This window comes from Eimeria necatrix, genomic scaffold (genome assembly GCF_000499385.1).
Source record: "Eimeria necatrix Houghton genomic scaffold, Enh_scaff1080, whole genome shotgun sequence".
Classification (NCBI taxonomy): Eukaryota; Apicomplexa; class Conoidasida; order Eucoccidiorida; family Eimeriidae; genus Eimeria; species Eimeria necatrix.
Window position 1 is genome coordinate 1 of NW_013651873.1, and position 9,820 is coordinate 9,820.

General features: G+C 41.5%; 2 protein-coding genes across 2 annotated transcripts; both read left to right on the forward strand.

Annotated features, from left to right (window-relative positions):
• Window positions 1-2,707: 2,707 nt before the first annotated feature.
• ENH_00002650 (hypothetical protein) lies at window positions 2,708-2,972 on the forward strand (the record flags this gene model as incomplete). Its single annotated transcript, XM_013578252.1, has 2 exons — window positions 2,708-2,841; window positions 2,948-2,972. The coding sequence occupies 2 exons, from the start codon at window positions 2,708-2,710 to the stop codon at window positions 2,970-2,972; spliced, it is 159 nt and encodes a 52-aa protein (XP_013433706.1).
• Window positions 2,973-6,870: 3,898 nt separating this feature from the next.
• Window positions 6,871-8,916, forward strand: ENH_00002660 (hypothetical protein, conserved; the record flags this gene model as incomplete). Its single annotated transcript, XM_013578253.1, has 4 exons — window positions 6,871-7,076; window positions 7,248-7,472; window positions 7,820-7,950; window positions 8,540-8,916. 4 exons carry the CDS (start codon window positions 6,871-6,873, stop codon window positions 8,914-8,916), a joined length of 939 nt encoding a protein of 312 aa, XP_013433707.1.
• Window positions 8,917-9,820: the final 904 nt, after the last annotated feature.

Genomic DNA, 9,820 nt, shown 5'->3' on the forward strand with positions numbered 1-9,820 from the left:
GCTGCTGCTGCTGCTGCTGCTGCTGCTGCTGCTGCTGCTACTACTACTACTACTACTACTACTACTACTGCTGCTGCTGCTGCTGCTGCTGCTGCTACTGTGCTGCCGCTGCTGCTGCTGCTGCTGCTGCTGCTGCTGAGGGGGTACGGCTTGGCGCTGCGGTGTACGTACACCTCAGGGGCGCGCAGTGCTGCGGGGCTGCTTCGCGGGGGGGCAGCAAGAAATAAATTGTTCAACTTTGCAAATGTGCATTTTATATTTGTTCAACTGCAACAAGTCCTTGACAGCAAAAGAAACGCTTCAGAAACTCGACGCAGCAGCAGCAGCAGCAGCAGCAGCAGCAGCAGCAGATCCCGCCGCTGCAGCGGCAGCCAGTGCTGCAGCAGCAGAAATCAAAAGGCATCTGCTTTCCCTCTGCACCTCCAAGTGCAGGTGAGGCTTTATTTTATTATTTATTATTTATTATTTATTATTTATTTATTTATTATTTATTATTTAGTATTTATTATTTATTTATTATTTATTTATTTATTTATTCATTTATTTAGTATTTATTATTGTTATTTATCGTTTATTTATTTATTTATTTAGTTGTTTATTTATTTATTTAGTTATCTATCTGTTTAGTTAGTTATTTATTATTTGTGTATTTGTTTATTATTTATCTATTTATCTATTTATCTGTTTATTTATTTATTTGTTTATTATTTATTTATTTTTTATTTTATTTTATTTTATTTTATTTTATTTTATTTTTTTTTGCAGAATTTTGAACCGACGCCGTAGTGACGGCCAAATGCCCACAAAGGAGCTTCAAGATGAAGACATTTTAGAAGTACTTTTTGTTTTATTTATTTATTTATTTATTTTTTATTTATTATTTGTTTATTATTTGATTAATTATTTATTATTTATTTATTTGTTTATTATTTATTTATTTATTTATTTTTTTATGTATTTATTTATTTGTTATTTGTTTATTTGTCATTTATATTATTTATTATTGATTTATTTAATTACTATTTATTTATTATTCATTTGTTAGTTCATTAATCATATAGTTATTATTTATTATCTATTCATTTATTTACTATTTATTTATTATTTGTTTGTTTATTGACTACATTATTATTTATTGTTTGTTTATGTATTATTATTTATTTACTATTTATCTATTTACTATTTATTTGTTTACTATTTATTTACCATTTAATTATTGTTTATGTGCTTGTTTGTTTATTAATTGCATGATTGTTGGCTATTTATTATTTATTTATTTGTTTATTTGTTCATTTATTGTTTACTATTTATTATTTATTTATTTGCAATTTATTTATTTATTATTTATTTATTTATTTATTTATTTATTTGTTTTAATATAATTCTTTCTTCACTTCTTTGTTTGCTTGTTTGTTCAGTACACCTCGCATTATTCGCTAATAAGTAAATAAATAATAAATAAATAAACAAACAAACAAATAAACAAATAATAAACAAACAATAAATAAAATAAATAAATAAATAAATAAATAAATAAATAAAAATAAATGAACAAAAAGATTTGTCAAGTGTCGAAGCCAGCGCTGCGGTGTCTGTACAGCTGGAGCAGTTTGGCTGTGGAGGAATTTTTTCGTTTTTTTCGATTTTTTTCATTTTTGGGTCATTTTGAGGACTTTTTGGAGGATTTTGAATTAGTTTTTGAACTTGGGAAGTATTTTTTGATTCTGGATTCATTTCCGTCGTCAAAAATGCTTTTTTCCGGCTTTTTTAGGTCAATTCCGACTTCCACTCGCCCCACTTTTGCGTCAAAGTGCCTCTTCTTTCCCCCTTTTCTTCCGGCCTCCAACTCGAACTCCAGGCCGGCCCGGACGTCCCCGCCAGCGTCGAGCTCGACAGAAACCATTTGTAATTATTTATTTATTTATTTATTATTTATTTTTATTTATTTATTTATTTATTTATTTATTTATTTATTTATTTATTTATTGTTTATTTGTTTGTTTATTTGTTGTTGTTTGTTTGTTTGTTTATTATTGATTGTTTGTTTCGTTTGCTGCTTTGTTCCGGTTCTTGTTCTGTCTTTTTTGTTCTTTTGTGTCTTTTGTTCTTTTCTTTCTTTAATTTTTTGTTTCTTTTATTCTGTGATTTCATTTATTGTTTTATTCTTTTATTTGTTTTATTCTTTTATTTGTTTTGTTCTTTATTTCTTTTATTCTTTTGTTTGTTTTATTCTCTTATTTGTTCCATTCTTTTATTTGTTTTATTCTTTTATTTCTTTTGTTTCTGTTATTTGCTTTGTTTGTTTTATTCTTTTATTTGTTTTATTCTTTTAAACCCAACGTGCAGTGGGCGACAAAATAATTATTATTTGAATTAATATAATTACATAAATAGAAATCCAAATTCTTTGAATTATTATAATATAATTATTGCTAATTATTATTATTATTTACTATTATTATTATTATTATTATTATTATTATTATCCTTATCATTATTATTACTATTACTATTATTATTATTATTATTATTATTATTATTATTATTATTATTATATTATCATTATCATTATTATTACTATTACTATTATTATTATTATTATTATTATTATTATTATTATTATTATTATTATTATTATTTTATTATTGTCTTATTATTTCTCAGGGTAGAAGCAGCAATAGTGAGGGCCCTGAAGAGCAAGCAGCAAATGCTGCATGCAGATTTGGTGACTGAGGTGTCTGTACACCTCGCGCCCCGCTTCGCGCCCTCCGCCGCTCTCATAAAAAACAGAATTGAAGCTTTAATAGAAAGAGAATACATTCAGAGAGGGCCCAAAGACATGTAAGTTTAATTAATTAATTAATTAATTAATTAATTTAATTAATTAATTAATTAATTAATTAAATTAATTAATTTGATCCGCTACTTTCCCGTGCGGCTGCTGCAGGCGGATGTACACCTACGTGGCCTAGAGCCCACAGGCCGCTGGGGACGCGCTGCTGCTAGGGTTTAGGGTTTAGGGTTTAGGGTTTGGGGTTTAGGGTTTAGCGTTTAGGGTTTAGGGTTTGGGGTTTGGGCTGGGCGTCGGGAAGGTGTCATGACGATGTGTTTATTCGGGTGTCACTACACCCCAACGCTGGGCGCGAAGGAGGCGAAACAGCAGCAGCAGCAGCTGCAGCAGCAGCAGCAGCAGCAGCAGCAGCAGCAGCTGCAGCAGCAGTTGTCTCCTTCGGGTTGCGTTGCCGTCCGCGTTTGTGTTTTGAGTTGGGATTAGTTGAGTGTTAGTTGAAAAGTGGAATTAAAAGAAAATAAAAATAAAATAAATGAATTAATTAACAAATCCAGTTAGTTATTTGCTTCGCAGCAGCAGTTGGAGTGGGTCTTTGCTTCTTCGGGTGTATCGACACTTTTCTAATCGGAGTCCTGAATTGCTGGGGTGTATGTACACCGGAAATGCATGCATGCGCGTATACTGGATTTGCGGTGTACGTACACTCGCGGCCTCTGCGTGCATGCAGCGGATGTTTTTGTGTTTATATTTGCATGCATTTATATATATATTGATATATATTTGTGTATATTTATATATATTTATATATATTTATATATATAAGTATTTATTATGTATATTTATATGTACTTATATATGTCTTTTGCGCAATTTCACACTTCCGAGTCTTCCAATTTGCACATTTGTTTCTTTTTCCGCATTTTGCATTATTTAATTTGCTTTCTTTTCTGGAGTTAATCGAAAAGACAAAAGCGAAAACATTTCCGAGAAAAGTCGCAAAAAGAATTCCACTTTTGGAAGTGCTTTTCTGCAAAGCAGCCGCAGTCTGGGGTGTACGTACACCGCGCCGCAGGGCTGGCGCAGCCGCAAATGCGCAAATTTGATTTCTTTTCATTTATATTTATTTCCGAAGTTTCCGACTGCATTTAAAAAGCAAAACATTCTGAAATTAAACGCATGCATGCAAGTTCTGCCTTTGCATTTATAAAACGCCACGAAGTTGAAGTGCATGCATGCAGGTGTACGTACACCTGAGCCCCCAGCGCGCCAGTCCACACGCATGCGAATTGAAAGATCATAATTCGATTTGTTGAATAATTCGGATTTATAATTTTAAATTCGCATTTATAATTTCAATTCTTGTGATTTCGAGGCCAACTGCAAGTAGAATTGAGGTGTATGTACACTTCGGGGCCCCAGCGGCATGCAGCGTTTGCCCTGCCCTTTTCTTGCGGAGTTTCTTTTTGTCTTTTTCTTCTTTTTTCTTTATCTTTTTCTTTTGTTCTTTCTTTCATTCTTTTGTTCTTTTCTTCATTCTTTTTTCCTTCCATTCTTTGTTCTTTTCTCGGTCTTTTTGCTTTCGCCAGCTGCTGCATGCGACGGGGCACTTCTAGTTAGCTATTTGAGCTCGGGAAATAAAAAAAAATTCTGAAACTCCAAATGCATTAAAACGCATGCATGCGCGTCTCCAGGTGTACGTACACCTCGCCTCCACGTACACTGGACCATGTTTGTGGGTCTTTAAATGCCTCATTTCGGACTGAGGGCGAAAATAAGTGGCAAATAAGTTGCAAATAAATGTTTATTTCCTTTATAATGCCTTTAAGTCCAAAAGAATAAAAAGTAAATAATTAAACTCCGCATGCGCGCATGCAAGTGTCTCTGAAGGTGCATTTGTGAAGTGTAAAGTTCCCAGTTTCAGCCGCAGGCACTTGCCCCTTTTGCAAAAGTAAAAAGCACAAAATAAATGTTTTTAAAAACACTTTTGTGCTTTTAAAGAAGTGACTGGAAGCAGCAAATGCACTGGGCGTGGACTGCATGCAGCAGGTGTCTGTACAGCGCAAGCGCGGGCCCCACAAGAGACTCTGCGGTGTATGTACACCTCAAGTGGTGCATGCGCATGCAAAGTGCCTTTCTGTCTTCTTTAGTTTTGTGGCTTCGCCCCGACTCCTGGTGTATGTACACCCGGCCCCTTTTTGCAGCAGCAAAAGCTGCTGCTGCTGCTGCTGCTGCTGCTGCTGCTGCTGTTGGGGCTGTGCATTCCCTCCTTCCTTCCATAAGGAAGCAGCAACAACAAAGCTAGCACTGCGGTCGTTTGCTGCTCATTTGCTGCCCAGGATGCTCCTCGATTAGGGTTTAGGGTTTAGGGCAAGGGTTTAGGGTTTAGGGCTAGGGTTTAGGGCTAGGGTTTAGGGTTTAGGGCTAGGTATAGGGCTAGGGTTTAGGGCTAGGGTATAGGGCTAGGGTTTAGGGTTTAGGGTTGTTTAGGGTTTGAGAGTGAGAGCAGGAGATGCATGCATTAGCTGAAAAGAAGAAGTTCGACATTATCAGAATTCTCTCTGCTGCAGCTGCTGCAGCTGCTGCAGCTGCTGCAGCTGACTCAAACCGAATCAGAGAGAGATGAAATAAATAAATTCATTAATTAGATATTTATACTTTAGTCTGTCTTTGTGTCTTCACTTTTGCTGCTGCTTGGCGGCGGAGGCGAATGGGCCAGCTTTGCTGCAGTCTGCAGTAGGAAGAAATCAGGGTTTAGGGTTTATTGGGAGGATCGGGGGTTAAAAGGGTTTAGGGTTTAGGAAAACTCGAACAGTAGTGTTGCCAGTTTGGCAGAATTTCCAAAAAATATCAAAAATTATAAAAATGATATAAATAGAGGCTGCAGACTTTGGGAAGTGTTGGCGGTGGACTTCCCCGCAGAGAGGAGGAGCCCTTTTTTCTCTGGAGCTGCGAAACTGGAAGCGACAAGATAATATTTGAAGTTGAGGAATAAATAAAACAAATTGCAGAAGTTTATTTGATTTGAATTCAAAGTTTCACCGAGTTTTCGTCGAGTGGCGAGAAGTGACTGGTCGGATGGCGCAGGTGTACGTACACCTGGGAAACCCGCGAGTCAAGGCCAACTCCGTCGCCGTTTCACGCAACGCCACTTCTCTTTATTTGCAAATTTTGTGGGGGAAACTGTTGAAATGAGTTTTATGAGAAGTCTAAAAGGGAAAAGGGGAGAATGAACAAGTGCAGAAGGAGGACCCGGTGGCGGTCAATCCTGCGCAGCGGCTCGCGGCGGCGAAAGCTGCAAATGCATCCAAAGGCAGATCTGCTGCAGAGAAAGCTGGACTTTTGAGTTTCGTTTATTTTTGTTTATTTATTTTCAAAAGAATTAATTCAAAATACCGAGACGAAACCGCAGAAGAAGCGGCTCGCCGGACGGCCGCTGGACTTGCGGGCGCGGCGAGTGGACCGTTGCAACTTGAGCCGATCTTCCGGGTTTTTCCTCGCTTTTTGGATTTTTAAAACAAGTAAACAAATTCAAAATGCAAAAAAATGTAATTGCGCTTTTAAAATGCACAAAAGAAGCCCCTTTGGCCTCGAAAAGGGGAAGTCCGCAGCAGGGCCTTCCGCGGTGGCCACAGCGCCGGAAGCTGCTGCTGCTGCTGCCCGTCTGCTGCTGCTGCTGCGCGGAAAAGCTGCAGCTGCGCGTCTTGGGCCCTTTATTATCTTCAAAAGGTCCTTTTTTTTGTTTTCTCCGTGGCTTCTTTTTGCTTCATTTGGCTGAAATTGCAGAAAAAGGAGAAGTTTCCTCGGGCCCGCAGCAGCAGCAGCAGCAGCAGCAGCAAAGCGGCTCGACTGCAGCAGCACATGCACTGAAGTTCAGGCAAACAAACCAGCTCCTTTCCCGGGCTTTCTTTCGCGGGCTTTTCTTGCAATCTGCAGGGCAAAAAGGATCGGATTCGCCCTGCTGCTGCTGCTGCTGCTGCTGCTGCTGCTGCTGCTGCTGCGCCCAGCTTGCTGCAGACCCTGCGAGTCCCGGGAACCCTCAGCAGCAGCAGCAGCAGCGCAGGCAGCTGCATGCGCTGCAGATGGAGGTGCCGGCCTACGCGGGCAAGGGGGCCCCCGGGGGGCCCCCCGAAGGCTTCGCGGCTGCTGCAGCAGCAGCAGCAGCAGCAGCACGCAGCAGCAAAGATCAGGTGGGGGGGAAAGTCCCCCAGTACTTTTCTCTCCGCGGCAGCAACGCCTTGAGGGGCGGCCGCAGGACTTACAACGCCATGTGCCTCAACGACAACTGGTGAGGGTTTAGGGTTTAGGGTTTAGGGTTTAGGGTTTAGGGTTTAGGGTTTAGGGTTTGGGCTTCCCCGGGTGCAGGGCCCCCAGGCCGAGCTGCAGGGTTCAGAGGGCGCGGGCCAGCGCCTAGGGTTTAGGGTTTAGGGTTTAGGGTTTAGGGTTTGTGGCTGCGCAGGTACGAAGACCGTTTGAACCCGGAGCTGGCCCCGCAGCTGCAGCAGCTTGCTGCAGCAGAGCAGCAGCAGCAGGGGCCCTTCGGGCCCTGGGCCTCGGAGTACACTGTGGCCTATTCGCGGGGCAATTGGAAGTTGCAAAACTTCAAACTTACTGACTCCAACATCCTGGCCATAGACCAGTCTTCGCCGCAGGACTGGACTTCTTGCTACCGAATCGACTACCGGTGAGGCTGCTGCTGCTGCTGCTGCTGCTGCTGCTGCTGCTGCTGCTGCTGGCGGCGGTGGGGGTGCTGCTGCTGCTGCTGGTGCAGGTCGGCGAGGTGCAGCGCGCAGCAGCAGCAGCAGCAGCGGCGTGGTGCCGCAGGCAGCAGCGCAGCAGCAGCTGCGGGCGCTGCAGCAGCTGCTTCCGTGCTTCGCCAGTTTGCTGCTCGCGTGTCTGCTGCTGCAGCACTCGAGCCTCCACGCGCGCCAAACCCTAGCAAACCCTAAACCCTAAACCCTAAACCCCAGAAACCCCAATCCAGGCGGCGGCAGCTCGGGGCAGTTTTCTTTTTCTTTTCTTTTAATTCAGCAATCGGCAGCAAGAAGAAGTGATGGCGCGCATGCAGGAGTTGGAAGAAGAAAAAAGAAAAAGCGAAATGGCAGAAATGAAGCATCGGGCGGCGGCGGAGGCGCGCGTTCCTGCGTGGCCGTTGACTCGAGGTGCGCGTACACCCCAATTTTCGAGGTGGAAAGCGGGGGAAAATTGCAGAAAAATGCAAAATAGTTTTTAAAAATGAATTCATTTCAATTTTATCTCTTCAAATATGCATGCAAGTGCCCTTTTCTTTCGATTTCCCGAAAATTCATGTTTTGCAAGTTTCAAGAGTGGTGGGCGAAAAGCCCAGGAAAGCAGCAGCAAAAAGCAAAATTAAGAAAAAATTTGAACTAATTTTGACTTGAAATATTCAAATGTTTCATTTTTATGAATTTGAACTGAGTTTGACTTGAAATTTTCAAATGTTTCTTTTTTCTGAACTTGAACTGAGTTTGACTTGAAATGTTCAAATGTTCCATTTTTTGGATTTGAATTTAGTTCGACTTGAAATGTTGAAATGTTTCTTTTTTCTGAATTTGAATTTAATTCGACTTGAAATGTTGAAATGTTTCATTTTTATGAATTTGAACTAAGTTCGACTTGAAATTTTGAAATGTTTCTTTTTTCTGAATCTGAATTTAATTCGACTTGTTCAAATGTTTCATTTTTCTGATTTTTTTGAAATTCATGTTTTCGTTTTTCTCCTTTTTGCAGAAGCTGCTGCACGCCTGGCGGCCTCTCGCCAACACGCAGAAGAAGAAGCTGCGGCCTCTCACCGCTCGCAGCATTCTGCTGCTTCTGGCGAAGCAGCAGCAGCAGCAGCAGCAGCAGCAGCAGCAGCAAAAGGCCAGCAGCAGCGCAGCGGAGCCAAAGCGCCCGCGGGGGAAGACAGAGGCCCCCCCAGGCTGGCCTGCAGCAGCAGCAAACAAGACTTCGACGAGCTGCAGCTAATTAAAAAAGAAGAAATGGAAAATCCCGAAAAAGAACTCGAAAGGAAAATGACAGAACTCGAAATTAATCCCCACGACAGAAAACCCGCGGGCAAGCCCTCTCACGCCCAGGGCGTGCGCTTCGCAGGCCGCTTCTACTAGCTGCAGCAGCAGCTGCAGCAGCAGCAGCAGCAGCAGCTGCTGCTGCTGCTGCTGCAGCGGGGACTGCAGCAGGAGTTCATGCAGCTGCTGCAGTGGGGACTGGAGCAGCAGCTGCTGGCACAGGTGTGCAGCAGCTGCAGCAGCAGCTGCGCGCGCTCCAGCTGCTGCAGTCGAGCTATATCTTTTGCTGTTGCTGCTGCAGGCGTTGCAGCAGCAGCATTTGCTGCTGTGTGCGCAGCAAGCAGCAAATGCGAATGTGTTTGGATGCATTTGTTTCTTGGGGTCCGAAGGCGGCTCTGTCTGGTGTGCATGCGTTTGAAAGGCTCTTTTGCTGCTGCTGCTGCTGCTGCTGCTTTTCTTTCGAGTGTACGTACACTGCAGCACAGCGCATGCATGCATGCGCGCGGCGTGCTGCTGCGCGTCCGCCGCTTTTGCTGCTCCTTAGAAGCTAGCAGCAGATTATCTTTTTCCCAAAACAAAAAGGGAAAATAAATTTATTTATCGGTTTTGATGGCCACAAAACTTGTGGCGAATTCAGAAACTTTTAAAACTGCTGCGCCACGCCAGGTGTACGTACACCCCACGCTTCGCCTCTCCGGAGGCTGCATGCAAAACGAAACAAATGAAATATAAATGCAATTATAAAAAGAAAAGAAAATAAAATAAATAAAATAAAATAAAACAGAATAGTGGTGCAATAGAGAACTGAAATGTCAAGAGTCTCCCTGGGGCTTTTCAGGGGCCGAATGCTGCAGCAAAAAGTGGAAAAAAGAAAATAAAAAGAAATTGAATTTTCGTTTAAATAAAACAAAATTTGAATTGGCATTCAAAGAAAATAAAAAGAATTTGAAGTGCTGTTCAAAAAGAGGAAAAAAGAATTTGAATTGTTTTTCGTTTTGTTGCA